The sequence below is a fragment of the Astatotilapia calliptera genome, chromosome 6, assembly GCF_964374335.1.
Source record: "Astatotilapia calliptera chromosome 6, fAstCal68.1, whole genome shotgun sequence".
In the NCBI taxonomy this organism is placed as follows: domain Eukaryota; kingdom Metazoa; phylum Chordata; class Actinopteri; order Cichliformes; family Cichlidae; genus Astatotilapia; species Astatotilapia calliptera.
Window position 1 is genome coordinate 20,172,097 of NC_137427.1, and position 21,120 is coordinate 20,193,216.

The 21,120-nt window shown below is 40.8% G+C and overlaps 1 protein-coding gene across 5 annotated transcripts in view; it reads left to right on the forward strand.

Annotated features, from left to right (window-relative positions):
* Nucleotides 1-21,120, forward strand: part of zcchc7 (zinc finger, CCHC domain containing 7) — a 51,863-nt gene that overhangs the window by 25,163 nt on the left and 5,580 nt on the right. For all 5 annotated transcript variants that reach the window (XM_026170921.2, XM_080302440.1, XM_080302437.1 and 2 more), the window contains 4 exons: nucleotides 4,656-4,705; nucleotides 5,540-5,677; nucleotides 5,765-5,935; nucleotides 9,643-9,678. In XM_026170921.2, the coding sequence (XP_026026706.1) occupies nucleotides 4,656-4,705; nucleotides 5,540-5,677; nucleotides 5,765-5,935; nucleotides 9,643-9,678 (395 nt within the window). The remainder of the gene's footprint in view (nucleotides 1-4,655; nucleotides 4,706-5,539; nucleotides 5,678-5,764; nucleotides 5,936-9,642; nucleotides 9,679-21,120) is intronic.

The window sequence follows — 21,120 nt, forward strand, 5'->3', positions numbered from 1 at the left end:
CACACTCATGAATGCACGCACACACACACACACACACACACACACACACACACACACACACACACACACACACACACACATTTTAGGAAACTGGTAACTGGTTAGAATTGCAGTTGATTGTGTCGTTGATGTTCTCAGTGCTGTCCTTGGTTTACCAGACTTAAACCATCCTGTCTGGGCCTCATCCCATGTGTGTGTGTGCACGTCACCCCAGGAGAGCTGGGTGTTCATGGTTCATTAGCCACATGTACACTTCCGTTCTGTTCTCACTGGTAGAAGAGACAGATTTAAAGCATTCACACACATACATCCCCCCCACCCCTTTTGTTTTGTTCTGCCGACTCTGATGAACAGGAACGCAGCCTCCTCCCCTCTCCTCCTCATCTTCTAGTAATCAGGGTACCTATGAGACAGACAGATAGCATCTGTTGCCTTCTCTCCCCTGATCAATCTCTCCCTCTGTTTCTCCCCCTCTTCCATGTCATTGTGTTGCATTTCCCGTGACGATGGAGTGATGAGATAATGTACGAGATGTCCTGCAGAATCTAAGTCTTTGGAACCCTCAGTAAACGCTGTCAGTGAGCTGCTTCAGAGAGTCATAGCAGATGACTTGAGCACCACTTGGTGCTCTTAACATTAAACAACCATTTCTCTCTTCAGGATATTTGGGTTTAGACCACTAAGATGGCTGTAAGGAATGCTTTGCCATTAGATCTGCTCAAATTGAACAGTTGGAGTCAACATGGCGGAGGCCTCTCTTGAGTGCGTTCAGCTGCTCGGTGATGTCGCTGCCATCTGCTTTTTGAGCTCCAGACTCCTTCAGATCTGCTGGGCCACGATGGAACGAGGGTTTGGTATTGAACAGGGCCTCAAGGTTGATTAGCATATTTTTACCCTGTGTACAGCCCCCCTCCTTCTTCTTTCCTCTCCTCTCCAGCACCCCTCCACCCATGTGTTTGATTCCTCGGCCGTGACAAAGAGCTTCACCCTTTATTTGGTGTGTTGTGTTGGTGAGGTGGGGGCATCGAGTTGGGGGCGTCGGGCTGGGGTGTGTGGATAGGGGGTTAGATTAAGGGAAAGCTTCCTGCTCTTTATTTGGGGAGTCCCCCCCGGGAGGTGCTTTGGGAATGACTTTCGTTGAGTCACTAACGCCTGCTCACACACATGCACACACACACCACACACATGCACGCACCTTTCACCCCTGCCTTTTTTTCCCCCCATTGACTGCTGGATACCGGTGACACACATGCGTTCTTCATACAGAGGCCCCCCAGTATGCTCACACTTAGATCAGTACACCCCACCACCACCATCACACCCACCCTAAACTACTACAGTTTAATATAAGTTACTTCAAAGTGATGTGCATAGACAGAGACAATGTGATACAGCTTACATACATAATAAATGTAAATACTCAAAACCTGAAGTGAACATACAAAAGCAAACCAGAAGATTAAACAGTCATCTGTCGCTGTACTTTCCCCACCCCCAGCAGAGCTGAAATAGTTTTGTGGATTCATTGATTAACTGATAGAAACGCTATTCTGTGAAATTGATAAATTAGAATAAAAATGGTATCTTCTAGCTTTTTCAGGATGAGCCTTTATTTAGTTTTTTACTTGATGTCTTAAAAATTGTTTTATTCAGACAGTTTAATATTAGGCATTACTTTGGGCTTTGTCATTGTATTTATAGTTAAAACAGCTAACCAATGAATAAAGTTACTATATGGGGAAAATGTTTTTGTCCCCTTCTTGATTTAAATGTTTCAGACCATTAAACAAATTTTATTATTGGACAAAGATAACCTGAGTAAAATAAAATGCAGTTTTTGAATCATTATTTTATTTATTATGGGAAAGGAGCTATCTAAACCGCTATCTAAACCTACCTTGCCTTATCATAAAAAGTAATTGCCCACTTGCCAAATCACAAATTTAATGTGATTAACCACGCTTTTTGGAAAACTAGCCACGCTCAGGCCTGATCACTGCTAGATCTGTTGAATCAAAAAATCATTTAAATAGAATCTGTCTGACAAAGTGAAATAGGCTAAAATATGTTAAAAAGCAACACATTATGGCATGATCTAAACTTAAAAACATCTGAAAAACAAAGTCATCGGCATCGATCATTCTGGAAAGGTTTACAGAGCCATTTCTGAGGTTTTGGGAGAACCACAGAGCCATTATCCACAAATGGGGAGAACATGGAACAGCGGCGAACTTTCCCAAGGGGTGTCCGGTGTTCCAAAATTACTCCAATAACACATCAACGACTCATCAAAAAGGTCACAAAAGAACCCAGAACAATATTTAAAGAACTACACGTCTCAGTTACCTCAGTTAAAGTCAAAGTTCACAATTCAATAATCACAAAGAGACTAAGAAAAGATGGCATACACTGGTGATTTGAGGACAAAACCAATGCTAACCAAAAAGAACACAAAGACTTGTCTCACATTTGTCTTACAGTCTTGGGGGTCATCAACATTTTGATGACCCCAACATTTTGAAGACTTTTGGGAAAGACTTTCTGCAGCTAAGCGGATGGCACAACATAGAAGAGCTAACTTGTAAGGCCAGGACTCCGCAATCTGTTCACACCTACAAGCCAGTGGACACTCTTTCAATGATGAGCATGTACACATCCTGGACAGGGAGGAACGCTGCGGGGAGACAAGGTGGCCGTTTATTTTAAAAGGAAAGACCATCTCTTAATTGAGAAGGAGGCCTACATCTTTCACAATCTTTCAGTGCTGTGATTGCAGCCATTACCCAACTCTGTGAATAATACTCATGGCCATTGATCAGTGTTCATTGATCAGTATTTGGCGATCTGTAGTCATGACAATTTATATATTAATGATCAAGAAACTGACCTGACAGCCCATTCTTTGTCAGTGGTGTTAGTTTCAGTCATTATGCAAATGTACCATTTATAAGGCTGGAGAAGCCTGCAGTCAGCTGAGACTGAAGAAGTCACTTGGATGCCTAACAAAACATTTCACCCTCTGAAAAGGCTACGTCTAGATGAACAGAATCAACTTTTTGGGAATCATCTATGATGGTGGATTATATCTGCTTAATTTAAGGAGAAAAAAAGCCCTAAAAAGGGAAACTGATGCATTATCATTCAATTTTAGCAGGCGTGTTAGTTCAGTTAATTAACTTTCTGATTTGCTTCTGCCTGCTACTTTCTCCATTTTCACCTGAGTTATTTCTTTTTCATCCTAAATTAACTTATTTCCGTTCACTTTGCTATACACCTTATAGACATTTGACCACTGCATCATGAATATATAGCAAGAAGATGCAATACAACATCTGTCTGTTGGGATAATTTTTCCTTTTAGAGATGATAGGTATAAGGTAATACCAACATCTTTACAGGTCGTTCTCCAAATTTATCAGCTATGGGAGGACCATCAGGTGATTTTGAGTCAAAATTTCAAGCTTACCTATGTGATGACATTAGGTTGCTTGCATTGGTTTTTTGTTTGCTTGTTTTTGTTTTTTTTTGGAGGTGAAGGTCGTGGCAGAAAGAAGCCCCATCCAAACAGCAGCCATTTTAATTTGTTTGACAGGGAAGAGAGGTGATAACCTCCCTCCGTAGCCGCTCACCCGGGGAGGAAAGGTGGGGGGGAAAGAGAGGTAGAAAACAACGAGAGAGAGAGCAAAAGCAAAGGAAGGGAGGGCTGAGCAGAATGGCGATAAGGGGCTGGATAGAGTCAGTAAAAGAAAGAACAAACGAGAGTGGTGAAAAAGGAGTGTGGAATATTTGATTATGGCTCAAGGCTGTATATTTGTCTAAAAGCTAAAGACTGTCAACCAGCAAATCGCAGGGGTCGACGGATGGGTGTGACTTTATGTGTGTGTGTGAAAACACGCCAGCTTGTGTGGGTCATTGCTTATCAGAACATAATTTATGCCGAATACACATGTCTGTGTGTTTCTGCGCGTATGTTTGTGTGTATGTTACGATTTCTGGATGTCAGTTACAGTTCTGTGGGCCTGAGGAGAATACAGCGGCCTCCCTCAGGGTGCTGTTAGTGCCACTCTCATACAGATGTGCTGGGCTGCGACTGTGTCAGTTTCTGTGTGTGTGTTTGCGTGTGCGTGTGTGCATGCATAGTATTCTCTTACAGGAAACTAAAGTTATTCCTCAGGGTTTCCTGCTGGGGTGGGATCTAGACACTTGAATCTATCAGTTCTTATCAAATATTTGTTCCAATTGTTGTTTAATGTTACTGTGAGAAAAGATTTCAAAAACGATATTTTCCTCTTGTTTTTTTCTCACTCATTTGTCATATAAAGCCCCACGTTTGAATGCAGCTCTGATGTTCATCCATTGTAATTGCTTTTAGGCACTCTTAAAAACCATGGCTCACGACTTGTGTGTGTGAACATGTTATGCTTGGTAACTGCAATCCCTTTGTTATTCTAAAATTTGCAAATTGTAATTGTTCACTTACTTTCTTGTATTAAAGTGCTCATTACCCAGTAACTGATGAATTCATGTCAGGTTTTTTGTGTTGGTTTGTATTACATTCAGGAATAACTAATAAACCTTATAACAGAAAAATAAGAGCCTAGCATAGTCTTCTCCCTTAAATTTGTTTTAAAATGTATTTTCTTCTTCTCTTCCAGATGTTGATGCAGAAGGTGAAACTTGGTTGGTTTCAGACAAAGACAAGGAGGTGGGTGGCAATGAGCAGCTTTTTAGTGCTTTCTGTTTGTTGCCGCTTTGTTTTTGGTTTCTATCAATCAAAATCAACTATAAATAAACATAAAAGCTAGTATTTGCATTACTCATATAGTTTTAACTGTGTTATTTTATACTGAAATGATTATTAAGAGTTCTGGTAAAAAAAAAATCCTAATGCAAGTTCAACATGTAAAGCCAGCTCCATATGTATTATTAAATAACAACAGGCCCCACCTGGTCATGAAACTGCCTGCTCAGTCTGTTGTCCAATTATGTTTGAGCATCTGGGGCACTATGTATGAAAGTGAAAACAGTTAAAGTAATACTTCTGTAAAATCCCTTCAGTCCCATCTTGATTGTTTAGTGTGAAATTCCCGTGGTAGTGTACAGAGAAAAAAATGTGTGTTCGACCAACAACTTAGCGACTCAGTCGTAGCAAAAGTATTGAAATGGCCTCAAACATTTAAGCACTGAAGCTGACAGAATATCCTAGTTAGCCTAGTGTTGGTGACCTATTGCTTAATTTTAATAAAATGCAGCCACACAAACAGCTGACTCCAAATATATATTTATTAAATGTAAACATCAGTAAGTTAGACCCAGTAGCATGAGTTTTTTTCCTCATAGCTGCCAAAAAATATTGAGTTCATCTTGTAAAACTATTGATGCAGCTGCTTTGTCCTGACAGAAAAGTGAATGATGAGGCTTTATCGACCAAACACCAAGCACTAAACCCTGTGGCTATATATCCTGTATGGCTACAGAGTTTCTTGATCCTTACACTAACACCGTGATGCCATTAATGCACTAAACTTGTGTTTTTCAGGCTCAAATCTATAACAAAAGAAAAGGTGTCAGGATAGCAGTGCAGCGGGTGTCGAACAGATACTATACTGATAAGAACGTCAACTGCCGAAACTGCAACAATTTTGGACATCTCTCCAAGAACTGTCCTGACCCTAAAGTGAGTCCTGATCACCACATAGTGGCTCATATAGCACTTTTATAAGTACATAAAGGTTCTAACCACGTTTTGTGTGTGTATGTGCAGAAGTTGCTGCCATGCTTTCTTTGTGGGACTCCAGGCCACCCAGCCCGTGACTGTCTCAAAAGGCACTGCAACAACTGTAGCCTGCCAGGGCATCTTTATGATTCCTGCAGTGAGAATTCATACTGGAACAGACATTGTCATCGCTGCAACATGAAGGGACACTACCCTGACGTGAGTATTACACCCACTTTTATTTTACTTGAGAGTCAGACTTGCACTAGATGATCCAGAATTGTGGATATGCAAACATTATACGCATTCCAGAGTGTTGAACATTATATTCCCAAATCATGGGAGCTATGAGAATCCTTCATTTCTCTGTGAAGGTTTCCCATGACGATGGTGAATGTTGTTTCTGTTGGGCAATAACTCCTGGCGTTGTTAGTTGTAAAGCTGATATGTAGTTGAGGTGTTGGCTCTGTGCAGGTCAGTCAGGCTCTTCTAAACTAAAGTAATGTATTGCCCAGCTGAGACTGGAAAGGCCTTTCCCAAAAATCACTTTGCTGTGACTTTAATATTTTCTTCCACTGAAAGTAAGAGACCACAGAGCTCAAACACATGTACACTTATAGTTTTAACCAGAGAGCCAGTTTGACACAAAGAAGCTCAAACTGCATAACAGGACCAAACTGAACACATGCATGTACACATGCTTAAAGCTGAGGGAGGCAACATGTTTTGGGGTAAAATGCATATATGAAGAATTACTGTACACACAACTTCACTTTGCTCTATGATAAAACATGGGAACTGCCACAGATTGATACTGCGGCTTGGGCTTTTAATAAAAATTACTGCTGAACATAGAAATCAAAACCGCCTTCATCACAATAAATGTGGTTTGTTTTTCACTTTTTCTTTCCACTATCATCGTTTTTTCCACCTCTCACTCCCTCCCTCTTTCGCTTTCAGTAATAATGAGTGACCAGGGGTCAGCAAACGCTGCTGTTCACATTAATTGATACACTTCAGTAATTACAGCTTAGTTATGTCTCTGCCATGCTGCATATTCCAGCTATGGGCGCGTGCGTGTGTGTGTGTGTGCGTGTGTTGGCACTGAAGGGTGAATCTAATGACCATCAATGACAATTATCCCGCCGCAGTGTTCATTACTTTGCCCATTTACACTAATGCCACAGAATGGAAAACCCTGCAAGAAGTCAGTCTGTGTCTCTCCACCTCACACCCCACTCTTTCTCTCCCTCTCTCTCTCTCTCGCTGTCTCTCTCGCTGTCTCTCTCTCCTTCTCGCGCCCTGTCTCTCCGTCAGTCAGTCATGTACTGTGCTCTGTGTAATGGATGAGTAACCAGGTGAACACCAGAGGGAGAGTGTAGGCCAGGACACACATAACCCAATTTTTTCTTTTTCTCTTGCTCTCTCTCTGTCTCTCTTTCTCTCAATCTCTAAACCCATTCCTTTCAGCTCGTCATCCAGATCTTCAAATTGATCTCATTCTACTCTTTTGCATATTGTTTTCCAACAGCAAACAAAGGTGCAAAGTTGTGTGGCATTGTAATTACCTTTTTCTTGGAACGTATCACTTTTTTTCTCCTCTTTTCCTTACACTCACAAATTATACTGTATGTATTAGTGTCTGTGTTTGAGAGAGAAAGAGAGTCAGGTCTCAGTCCCCTGGGCCTTTCTGTGTCTCTCATTAAAGACAGACGGTTGATGGAGCGCGAGTGTGTCGCTCGCCTCGCCTGTCGCCCTCGACAACAACACACTACCCTGGCGGTCTGGAGGGAGAGAGCAAACGGGGGGGGGGGGGGTTGAAGAAAAGAAAAGAGCTAGATGAGAGGTGGAGGAAGATGCAGCTGTTGAAATTCATATTTGTTCTTGTATGTATTCAAATCAGAACAGATCACATTAAGCCAGAAAAAGTACCTACTGTTCTCACAGGCTGCTGTTTCAAGGTCGGGATTTGAACCCACACTTGAGGTCAAATTAGTGACTTTTTAGTGGGATTGTAATTTATATATTTTACAAAATATGTTGAGGAACTTTGGTGTGACTGAACAGTGCTGTTTGCACAGAACAGGCTTGAATTTGTCTCCCTCATTCTGTCTCACACACTCTCTTGACTCAGTAGGTATGTAAGTAGATAAATCTTGTTGCCTGCGGCATTTTCAATTTCCCAGTGGGAAGTGGTGGCGGTTTGGAAAGGATGTTGGAACGCTTAAGGAACAGCGTGGAGAAGCCCCGGAGATAATGCTTTAGCCACACTGGGACAAAACGACTGACTGCTTTACTTACCGACTGACTGCAGAGAGACACATGGATAGAAAATAGTTACTGAGAAATCAAGGTGATCAGACTCTAGAGAGAGATGCAAGAAGAGACTTATGGTCTTAGACGGGCAAGCAAATGACTCCGTGGCCTGCCAGGAGTTTCCATTCAGCCTCTGAATGTCTTTCTTGTCTTTTCTCTCACCAGTTAGACTTTCATACCTCTCCCTTGTGTTTTAAAAATCTGATGTTGATGTTTTCAAAATGTTTTGTCCTGATTTTGTGTGTACTGTCAGAGTCCAAGTAAACTGGTATAAATGCAGTTTGGTCCACAGGTTTTTGGACAGTTTATCTGTATTTTTTCCTCTCTACACCAACACAGTGGATTTTAAAAAATCAATATGTGACTGAAGTGTGAACTGCATTTATTCATAGTCCCAAATATTCAGTGGCTCAAAAATAATTGGACAATTGAGTGATAAACAAATTTAGGAGATAAAGAATATGGAGTTGATTCCAAATGTTGAGCTTTAGTAGCTGTTAACTGGATACCTGAGGTCCAAGGTGCTGTCAGTGCAAGTGAAGGACGCAATCATTACGCACATACTTTAGGAGTGGTCAGGTCTACAACCTGGTTCAGTCTTGAAAAGAAGTTATAGATTAGACACAAGAGACACCTTTATGAATGGAAATAACAGAGGGTTTTCAACAAGGTGCAAACCATCGATTCCACTCAAGAATAGGGAGGTCAAAAAACATCTAAAAGAGCCTGCACAGTGCTTTAAAAAACCCTCTTTGAACAGATGAAGCCAAGATTAACGTGCACTAGAATGATGGAAATAGAGAAATATTGAGAAGAAGGGAAGCAGTTCATGGTCTGAAGCATACCACACCATCTGCCAAACATAGTGGAGGAAGCGTAATGGATGACGTGGACATGTATGGTTGCCAGTGGAACTGGGTCACTGTTTTTTTAGATGAAGCGACTGCAGATAGAAGTAGCAGCATGAACTCTGAGGTGTACAGGGCTGTGCTGTCTGCTCAGCTCCAGCGTAATGTTGCAAAACAGGTTGGACAGCAAATGGATAATGACCCAAAGGATAATGCAGACATTAACTAACAATAATATTCTTCAATGGCCAAGTCATTCACCTGATCTTAGTTCAGCTGAGCATGCTTTTTACTTACTTGATTCATTGAATTTAATTTCAGTTCAGGTTTATTTACATAGCACCAAAGCACAATAACAGTTGCCCCAGTACACGTTTACTGTAAGGTCACTGAAAAAAGAGAGCGTAGGGAGGCAGGACTGAAGACAGACCTGCAGATTTTAAAAGCACAGACTGCAAAAATAAGGACTCCATCTATGTATTAACTACTATAAAACTATTCTCTCATTTTTTTATTATGCCAGTTTGTCCAATTACTTTTGAGCTTTTCAAAATGGGGAAAAGTGACTGTAATTTCTAAACACTTTGTTGAATACTTCATTAAAAACCCTTGAATTAAAGTTGAAATTCTGCACTACAATCACATCTTGATTGTTTGATTTAAAATTCATTGTGGTGGAGTATAAAAAAAAAAGTGTTGTTGTTTTTACAAAGCTTTGTAAAAGGTATTTAATGACACAGTGTGTGTGTTTTTCTTTTTCAGGCTTGTCCAGAAATCTGGAGACAGTATCACCTGACAGTGAGTATCTTTTCACAGAAAAACTCTGTCAGCAAGTGTCATAGCAGAATTCTTCACACTCCTTCCATTTCTCCAGTTATTAGTTCTTTTTTTGTGAAAGGAGGCTAATATTGTATCAGGTTCAGTCCTGAAAAATGAGAAAGGTCCCGCTTCTTTTTTAGAAACGATGCCAAAGTCGAACAGACTGTGTGCAGGGGAAAGGAGTAAAGTGTAGGTCAAGTATACCTTTTGGATCAAGGGTTCAGATGGCGTTCAGTAGTTTCCTCTGCTCGCACTCGAATCTTGAGCTCATAGATAAAAATTCTGAGATTTGTATTTTGCGTTTGTCTAATAGCTCTTTAAAATAAGGGAAGCTGCTTTTAACTTGTGGTATGAATTCATACAAATGACAGTAAAAGTGAAAACAGGAAATCATTAAACACCAAATGTGTTTTTGTTTTTCTATAGAATGTTTCACCAAATATGTCTTAGTTTAGGTTTGAATTTTTTCTTCAGTGAGTACAAGTGGAAACTTTTGTAAATGTGCATATTTGATTCATTACTTTACTGAAAATATTAAATATGTAACTAATGGTACAAACAATTTTTGTATTATTATATTCATGATAAATTATTTAGCAAAACAAAGGAGGTAAAAGGAGGTGACCTGAGAACAGCAGAACGAGTGGTTTTAAGTGGAAAGTCCCAAAATTTATTAAGCTTGGGAAATTGTGAAAAGCAATTTGTGTGGGTTTAGTTTGCACCACGTTTATGTAGGATTTCTGCTCAGAGTCTGAGTTAAAGCCAAGAAAGATAAAAAAAGAAAAATGATGGTAGTGAGGAGTGATAAAGCCCAATCTAAATAGACATCTTACCTTCTGAAATTTGTCTTAAAAAATACATAAAGCAACATTGTAGTGAAACATATCAATTAATAGCTCATTAAAGTATTTTTCAGTGGAAAATACTAACAAAAATAAATGTACTTAATTGTAAAACTTTGCACTAGCACTAAGCCGGACTCTCACCACTGCTGAATTAGAGTAATTGATCTTCTTGTTACATTTATTTTTGAATCGTCAATCAACGAGGTGTTTCCATGAGTTTCATAGAGGCAAAGGTGTCATGTGATTAGTCAATAAGTCAGTCGTGACTGGTATTGACTTTGCCCTGTAGCAGGTAAGTGAAGCGTGGGGGTAAGAAATATAGTAAAATATTAAAGAAGTACTAAAAGTTATGGGAAACTTGTCCTCCTCCTTTTCTTTCATCAAGTGCTCATGTGACATTAGTGTGTGTGTGTGTGTGTGTGTCTGTGTGAGACAGAAACAATGTGTCAAAGAGTAGAAAACTGTTTGACAGTCACATGGGCCATATGTCAGTGGGGAGGCATTTGCTTATTTATATCTGTGTGTTTGTGTGTGTTTATCCAAAATCTCAAAAGATAACTAGTTTTCTTGGCTTCTTACTTCCGTGTGTGTGTGTCTGTATGTTTGTGTGTGTGTGTGTGTGCATCTGAGCGAGGGGGTGATATAGACCTCAGCCTAAGAGAAAAGAGCAGCTTGTTTGTCAATTAAAAGACGTGATAAAGCATGAAATGGGCTGCCAACACCACGTGGGACGAGGGAGTGAGAGAGGGGGAAGAAGAGTGTGTGTTTGCATATATCTTGGCATGCACTGTGTGTGTGTTAGGGGAGGTCTGTCACTCTCCTCTATGGAGATTAATTAGCAGGGGCTGTCTAATGAAAAGGCAGCATCGTTAGCGCTAGGGTAGCACGGCGGGAGAGATGGAAAGAGGAGGAGGAGGAAGTGGGAGGAGGGAGCGGGACAGAGAAGTTCCAGGGGAGACGCTGGCAGAGAAGATGGGAGTTGAGTTTAATTGTTGCTCCTGTGTTTGGCGGATGAGCCTCTATGATTTACAGCGGAGTTTCACTTTGAACCACAGACGAAACGAGAACATGCTGACGAAAGTCTCCGGTCGCCTTGCGGGATGATGAAACCATTTTGTTTTTTTGTTCCCCGCTGCACTTCCGCATGTGCGTTTGTGTGTTTGTGTGTGCAATGGTGTGCTTTAACGGGTGGAGGATTGTGACCCAGGTCTAATTGAAGTATTTAAGCCATTTAAGCACTGGGAGCAGAAGGTCGTTACAGATCCAAACTGGCATGGGGGTTAGGGGCCTGCGCAGACACAAACACAGTCTCACACATACAAACACACCCACACACATGCATACACAGAGCTCCTTCTGTTTAAGACAGCCTCATTTTATTCATGATGCTGCTTATGACCCTGAACTCCCCAATGTGAGAAGGTGTGTGTGCGTGCGTGTGTGTGTGTGTGTTTGTGTGTGTGTGTGTTCGCTTTGGGAGATGTGACTCTGTCACCTTCCGCTGGGCTCAGCCAGGTGTGAAAAGGCATTCTGTCAGACCTCCCTGCTACTGGGTCCATTTATCCTTCGCTGTGTGTGCGTGCTTGTGTGTGTGTTGGGTCCGTTTATCTTCCATGAGTGTATCTGTTGTCTGCCTGCACCTGGCCCTCAACTAACAAACTCCTCCAAACCACACAGTATAGACCACAAAGCCCTGGGGTATTTACCGAGAAAGTACGATACTGACACACATGGACACACACAAACACACACACTCCTCCTACAAATATATAGAGCAGCAAATGGGGTAAAAAGATATCCACAACATTTTCATTGTGTCTGTGTCATACAGATTTGAGCACCTTTTTTTTTTAACACAACTGTAGCACTTGTAGAAAATGTAACTGTTTCCTTTTTGAAGAACGGAGTTTACTTCTGCTGTTCAGTCTATCTTTCTTTTTCACTCTCCTACGCAAACACCACTTCACCCACCCACCCACAGACGCCCTGTTTTTTTTCTTCTCCCCCTTTCTTTTCCATTGAAGCTTACAGTGTGGGGTCACTCCTTTTCCTGCAGACCCATGTCACTACCCCCATGTATGTTATTATGTTCTTATGATTTCCACCTAATACTCTACATACTAAATATAACAAAAAAACTCCCAAAATACTGGTATTATCTGGCTGAGGTCGGCCGGTGCAAAGTTCTGCCATCGACATATGTTTTGTTTTCCAGAAGGCCCTGCCGCCAACATGACTTGTTTGAACTTTTCTTTCGGTCTGTTGGTCATATGATTTCTGTTACGTGGGCATGCCTACAACTACACCTGCACTCAAGTTGCTACACAAATGGCTTTTTTAAATTTATACAAATTGCCTTTGGCCACTTCTGCATTGAGGTCAGACTGTGGAAAGTGTGACTAATAATTATTTTCATTTATATTACTGATAAATCTCTCTGATTTTATAGATTAATAAATATTTTTGCCACTGGTGATATTTCAGATTTATAGTGTTTATATGATTGAAATAAAATAGAATGGCACACATTGGTGAATTATTACATATACACCACATAATCAGCTTTAAAGACCAGTTAAATATCTAATGGGCCAATTGAACAGTCTTTTTGACAAGAGGCTAAAAGAACCATATTTCTATTTCATAGCTAACTACACGCAAGACAAAAAAGAGGAGGATGAGAGGACAGAGAAGGACAGGGTGGAAAGACTGAAGTCATGTAGGGACCAGTAGGAAAGCACGATTAAGGGGGGGATGGATGGCTGGAGGGATGATTGGATGGGGAGCGAGGTTTAGTGACCTGCTATCTGTATTCTGGCTGCTTTAATTCATGTAAATATCATGCATAAATGTGTGCATGCATACACACAACAAACATACAACTCCCAGTCACTTTTTTTTCTTGGTGCCCAGACCCTGCTCTGTTGCATTAAGACCAGAGTGCCACCCTCTGGTAGAAAGTGAATGCTCCCTTGCCTTTAACCAATGAGTGTATGTGAAGTGGGAATTATCTTTCTTCTAACTTTTGAGACTCTGAACGAGGGTTAAAGCTCAAGCAAACGTCCGGAATGCTTGTTTTTTTACTTTAATAGAGATCAAGTGTCTTTACTAAAGAAAAAGAAGAAGTAGTTTCAATGTGTTTCACCTTTATAGCAGAAATATATGTATGAACAAGGGAGAGGGAGGAAGGCAGAGGCAGTTGGAGAGGGTGGGGGAGAACTGCTGGAAGGCGGGTGGGGGTTAATGGTGAGTGCATTAAATGGTGAAGGAGACAAGAGAGTGAGCAGAGAGAGTGAATCAGTGCGCCCAGAAGCTGATTGGTGCAGGTATATCGGTGTGTGAGCATTGATTGGCCTCCCTTTAGATAGTAATGGTGACACCTGTACATTGGTGTTTATTGATCAGCAGCTCTGCCGAGTGTGTGCGTGCGTGTGTATGTGTGTGCTGAGCCAATCTTGCGATCGTGTCAGGGTGTGTGAATTGATCTTTTCCTGTGGGACAGGTGTGTAAATGTGTCGGGGTTGCCCGTGAAAAAGCGCTCCGTGACCCTCCTAGTCGACTCCAAAATGAAGCCGTTTTAACTCCCCCTCTCTTTCTCACCTGACTGCCTTTCTTTCCCCTTTCATTTAGCATGTTGTACCCTTTTATACATTTTTGTCTGTCCGTCTTTCTTCAGAAGGTATGCTCAGTTCACACATGTCTTTGTTAGCGCAAGGTTAGGACATTTTGCCCCTTAAATCCTCTTATTTCTATAGGAAAAAATGTCTCGTTAAGACAGTCGACTTTTCCAAGGTACAAAATATTTCAGGAATCCTCATTTTCTTTTCTTTGTCTGTTTTAAGTTGAGCAGAATGAATAGCTGAAGAAAAAGCTTTACTCCAAAGAGGGTCTCCCTCAGATTAATTGTGAAAAAAGACAGTTTAAAAAAAAAAAAAACTTTAATAAATGTTACGTCACAGGTAACCCTGAAATCCCTCCGCTGTTGTGTAAAATAGACCTCAGTAGTGGTCGGATGTTTTGGCTGGTTTCTGTGGGGTTTATGACTTTGGTTTATATGACCGTTTAGAAATAAATATATTTACTGGATATTTAGAGGTAAATGGTAGATAATGTGTGTAATCTGATTTTTAATGGACAGAAAAGAAACATGGCTGCACTTTAGCTGTTATTCTGGTTTGAATTTATAAACATTTGTATTATTTCAGTGCAATATCATAAATGTTTTATTGCAGTAATATTAAATACAATGAAGACTGATCAAATCCTGGTGTTATTTTACAGTTAACACATTTAGATATTGTATTTGATTTTGTACGGAATTAAATTGCTGTCTGCGTTCACACAATTATTAAGTGGTATTGTTTGCTGACCTCTCTCTGTGATTGGCACACCATCTTCACCTTCATAAAAGTAAATGTTTTAGTGCTCTGAGTGTCCAAATGAGACAGATTAAGCAAAAGCATTAAGAGAAGATTGTCCTGATGCCCACACCAGCTGCGTTAAAGACAAATGAACAACTCTGATTGTATTCCTCCTATCGAAGTCCTACTTCTGCGCTGAGATCAGCCTTGGGCTTTTCTGTACACTGTGTGAAGATAGAGCGCCATTCAGTGGTCAAACAGGCAACTGCACTCCCATACGGATGCAGGGGAGGGATTTTAAGCCAGATCTTTTCAGGAGGTTTTTTTAACATCAAAAGTATTTTTACCCAGCATAACAGAACATGAATGGACTTGTGTGTTTAATTTCACAAGTAGTCTACACACATTAAACATCTCTGAACCCACCTGCCCCTCTTTCCCACCAAACAAGAAATGAAACCAACAAATACAACATGAAACACACAAACAAAAAATGATGTTGCCTTGGAGGATCAGAGGTAAACTGATTTTTTTTTTTTTTTTTTTGGGGAAAAGCCAACACTCAACCAACCAACAGAATAAATATTCAGGGGGACGGCACAGACAATGGCGGAAGCATAAATGTTACCACGAGGCAGTACATGGATATGGGAACAGAAAAGAAGGCAGAAGAGCTTAAAAATCAGACACTTAGGAAACAGTAAGACATTATATGAAAGTTACAGCATACTCAGCCAAAGGTGCTGCTGTTAAAAGTCTAATTAAACCAGTGTAGGCTGTAAGTTTGCATAGAGAAATGGTTTTATATGAATGAACACTTAACTGTCACTCAGACAAAACTTAATTAAAATCGCACTCTTTCCCGCAGTAATAATATACCAACATTAAGTCTTCTCACAGGTTTAAGTTTGATCTTTATTCCACTTTTTGTTCTGTCCTTTCTTCTGTTTGGCTGACCGCTCTTTTTTTTTTTCTTACAAGAATGTCCTCAATTCAAAGTGTGCTCTGTAAAAATCCTTTAAATCCACATCTATTCAGTGAGCTGTTTTTGCTGTCTCATCATTGTACAGTACAGACTGTCCAGTCTTCTCACCTCGCCGTGTCAAAAGGCCCTCAACTCTTTATTCTCCCTCAGACTGAAGCGCTAACAGCACCGGAGGAAGGGGAAGGTGTTTGTGAAAGGAAATGGCTTTTGTGTGTCTTCAGTAGTCAGACGGATAGCACAGTTCATAAAGCAGCACAGGGCACCTTATAACAATCTAACTTCAGATGATTTATTTTAATTTCAGTTTCTCACGTCATCAGCATATTGTCATTTATAATAATCAGTTGTTTCGATTGTTTCAGTCATTATTAAGGAATCATGTTAGAATTTATTGGTACGGGCTTTTTAAGAGTCCCAGTTTCTGTTTTATGTCATGTTAAACTGATTATATTTGAATCGCATGTTGGTGATCAAAGAAACAAGTATTTTAAAAACAAGATCCTATACGCGGATTTTTCTAAAATCATCAGATTTCTGGAAGGAAAAAGACAAATTAATTATTAAGCAACATTTAGTTGTATGACAAATCATCACCTTGTACCAAACTTGCAAGAACAAAGAGTGTTTAAACCTCAATGGCATTATGTTGTTTGTTATTACACTGTTATTACATTGTCACTTAAATTTTTACATAATTGATTGAAATTTATATATATATATATATATATATATATATATATATATATATATATATATATATATATATATATATAAATTTAGATTAACAACGCTGAAAGCAACAACCCTTTCAGGAACCAAATCCATATGTACCAGCCACTACGAAGGCTAATATCATTTTTATAAATATTTAAATTGAAATAACTTTATCAAATATGTGAAGAACTGTATTTGGTTGTTTGAAGCCAAATTTTGATCAAATTTATTTAGTAAAACTGCATTTTTTTTAGTTCATTCCCTCATGGCGACATTATGCAGACAAACTAGTTCTGCTTGTTTGGGGTTTTTAGGTGCTTCCCTTCCCAAAATACTTTGTTCAAACTACAAACAAAGGCTTAGAGGTCCTCATCAAAGCTTGCACACACTTTGCTATCCTCAGTAAGAAGACCAGGGACTCTGTATTTTGGAGTTTATTAGTATTTGGTAAAAGTGTCTTTAGATAATCTACTGGATGCACATGCAGGACCATAGGAATGTAAACAAATGCACATGTTCACGCACACACTCACACACAGGTGCAGTGTTATCAGAGGTCTTGCAGGCTTGCAGGTCATTGTGAATTTCCGCTTAGCTGGATGGTGTCGATTTGTGTGTGTGTGTGTGTGTGTGTGTGTGTGTGTGTGTGTGTGTGCGTGTGTGGCTGGCTGAGAATGTAAAATTAGGATTTGAAATACTGACCAGAGCATAAAAGACGCGGTCCATCTGTATGTAGTATATCTAAATCCGTGTCTCTCATGTCCATACGTGTTGTCTATGGGTCCTATATTTAATGAAAACACAGCCTCACGCTGGCCACAGCAGAAAAGAAGCCTCTCCACTCAGCAGTGAGCACTAAGAAAAGAAATCGTACAACTTGGTTTTGAATAGATTAGCTTGTATCCCCTGTTCCGCCTTCCACGGTGTGACCAGATTACCGCCACTTGCTGCCCCTAAAGGGGGGTTTTCTCCAGAGGTGGCAACCCACCGCCTCCCAGCTCTGCATCACATTATCGTTACATTCCAGGAGCATTTTTTTTTCCTCTCTAAAGAAAAAAAAAATCCAGACTCGTACTGATTGTCTACAAACTGATTGACCAACTGACAGGAAGAGATAGGAAGAGCCTCTGGGAATTGCACTGTGTGAGTGTGAGTCCTAACCGGGTGCGGGGTTAGGGTTTCGGTCTTTGTGAACTGGGAGACACAAAGAGGGCAGGAATCACATCTGGTTATTTGGAGGATCCACTTCCTCTTCCTCATTCATGGCCTACCTAACTGCAAACATGCCCACCTCCACCTTCAGCAGTCTCCTTAAGCAGATGGATTTTTGTCATTCCTGTTGATGAGTGACAGTAAACACGGTTTATATGCTTTTTTTTTTATTTTTTATTATTCCATAACAAAAGGAGGATTAATGGTTAGGTCTGCAGTTCATTCAATGCATCCTGTCTGGGAAGATGTACACCTTACAGCCATTTCATCTCTCTGATTCACAACAGTCTAATTAATCCTCCCTGTTAACCTAATATGTACATAGTGGTATGTTGCGCGCGCACACACACACACACACACACACACACACACACACACACACACACACACACACACACACACACACACACACACACACACACACACACCACAAGGCTCTGTTTGTTTTGGTATGAGCCCAGTAGTCTTGTGTTGTGAGGCTGCTCTCTATGATAAAGCATGCAGAGTTGGTCCCCTGTGGGTCCAGTAACATATGCAAACGTCTCCCTATTGCTGCAATAACATATGCAAAACAGCGCTGCTGGCCCCGGCCCCTATGCTCCCACCACCCGTTACTGTTCAGATCCCACCCCCCTCTCCTCTTACACACACACAAGCCTGTTTGCTTCTCGGATTTTGTTTGATAACTGTGTGTGTGTCTCAGTGTGTCTCAGTGTGTGTGTGTGTGTGTGTGTGTGTGTGTGTGTGTGTGTGTGTGTGTGTGTGTGTGTGTGTGTGTGTGTGTTCCTTCAGATTTTAGTCTGTAACAGTCTGAGCTTTGTGTTGGCCGAAGGATTATCACAGCTTTGCCACCAGCAGCTAAGGCAAGGAGCAGAGGCGAGCAGGGCTTAGAGAGACACGGTGTATGTGTTGGGACAACTGTGGGAAAACACATTTGTGTGTGTGACAGGGAGAGAGTGCTCATGTATCTGTGCGTGCATGCATGAGAGGCCACGGATGGTTGGTTGTCTATGTCCACACAGTGGAGCCCTCAGGACCTTCTCAAATACCCTCGTACAAACTAACACACACACAAAAACTAAACCAACGCGTCATTCCTCTTCCCAGTTTCAGTCCTTTTTTTATTTTTTAGGTCAGGCTGGCTTTATGCTTTATGTGTGTGATCAAAAGCTCTTTAGGTATCAAGGGAGTCTCTCCTGTTGTGTCTGATGCTGAAAGTCTCTTCTAATGCTTGTAAGCAAGTTTATGAAGAGACATGGACATTCTCAGGGTCTTTTGGGAAATGTTTAGGTAAAGCAGATATTTTTTGCTCATGTGCAGGGTTTGTTTGTGGTTCAATCCCTGTCTGCTCCAGTCTTCATGCCATTGTGTCCTTGGGCAAGACACTGAACCCCGAGTTGCTGTCTGTAAAATGACACTCGAGTGTAAATGTGTGTGATTGTTAGATAGAAAGCACTTAGCTGCAAAAAAAGCTTGTGCAAATGTGGTATGTTGTATAAAGCACTTTGAGTGCTTGGATGGAGTAGAAAATGCACTATATAAGAACCAGTGTATTTTCTATTTAAAAACAAAAAGATGATTTCCTGCAGTATGTGCCTATTTACCTAGAGCACTGGGTCACTCTAACTTTTTTGACTGCTAAAAAATATAAAAGGAAGAAAAAAAATCACTCTGTAGGTGAACGAAAATGCATAAATACTGAAACAATCAGACTTTGCATCGGCAAAGATACCATTTTCTAATTAAATCTTTTCAAATTAGCTACATAGTTTCTTTTCTTTTTTTGAGGTTGCATGAAATACCTTACTGTGAGTAATGATCACTGTGCATCACAGCCAACGGTCCCAATCTTTAATTCAGGTGTTTTCAGTCCCATTACCACAGGTGTATAAAATCAAGCACCTAGCTGTGCAATCAGCCTTTATAAACACTTTTTTAAGAATGAGTCTTTCTAAAGAGCTCACTGACTTTGCGTTTTGTCCTGTGATTGGATGCCACCACTGCAGCAGGTTAGTCTGTTACATTCATTCCCTCCTACATGTTTCCCAATTAGCTATAAGTCATATTTTTGAAAGTGTTTAGGAATCTCTGAAATGATCTGGCCGAACATGTAAAGTTACAGAGCAGTATCAGCAAGTGCCGAGGCGAATAGTGTGTAAAAGTCTAAATGTCCTCTGGTGTTAACATCAGCACAAAAACTGTGTTCCGACAGCTTCATGTGTTACCACGACTGAGCAACTCCTGTAGGTGACATGTGCAGGTGGTACATGTGCTTTTGTCCATGTAGTGTAGCATCCACTGATGACCACCACAGCCAGCTGTGTTATTCAGGTTTTGATGGAGGTATAATTTTTTTGTTTTTTATTGAAATACTTATCTTAACCCACCAACTGACAAACATTAGCAGTGCTAGCATATAATGGCTTCCCCTTATCTAAACAATTATTTTAGCTCTTTATTCAGTCCTGTTCATTATTGGTGATTATTCCACTCAATGTTGGTACATGGCATTAATACGAAGCGAGTAGACTCTCCATAGACATAATCTGTGTAACTCAAGTTAATGCCCTTCACTCGCTATGAGTGATCCAGAACTGAACACATACCGACCAACAAGGAAAACATGTTGTTTTGCATAGCCATTGATGTTGACTCCAGTTTCCCACTCGGTTTAGACTTCAGTGGAAATGTTCCTGCTGCAAATTTATACTAAAATTATGTGTCATATTAGCTGTCGCTGCACAGCCATAGCTGTCACTCCTCACTAAACCATTTAAAAAAGATTTAGAAAGGCACCAAGCTGCGGTGATCCCTTAGGGCCTCACTCTGTTTAGATGCCCGTGATAGGCAGTGTGAGATCAGAACAAGGAGAGGAAATGAGTGAGGGATAAACGTTCATCCCGTTAATTAATATCGGATGAGGCAGAGAACTCCTCGCATGCACACGCACATTCACACCAGGTATTCACACAACTATCACAGGTTGGTGTGAGAATAAGAGGGGGATTTCTTTTCTCTCTCTCTTTTTTTCTCCGATGTCTCTCGTGCTTTCATTCATTCTGTGTGCTGGATCAGAGTATGTGGAGATAACGCAAGCCCAAGGTCAGGGAGAGGGAGAGACAGAGGGAGACCTACAGCCAATTTACATGAAAGATGAATGGAAAGAGGGGCAGGAAGGGTGGAGGTCGGGTGGGGGGCTCGAGACAGGGGCTGTGATCTCCTTGGGGTGCACATGTGTATGTGTGTGTGTGTGTGAGAGAGAGTTTGTGCTTGCGAGAGGTCTGTGATCTCCTGGCCTTTGTGA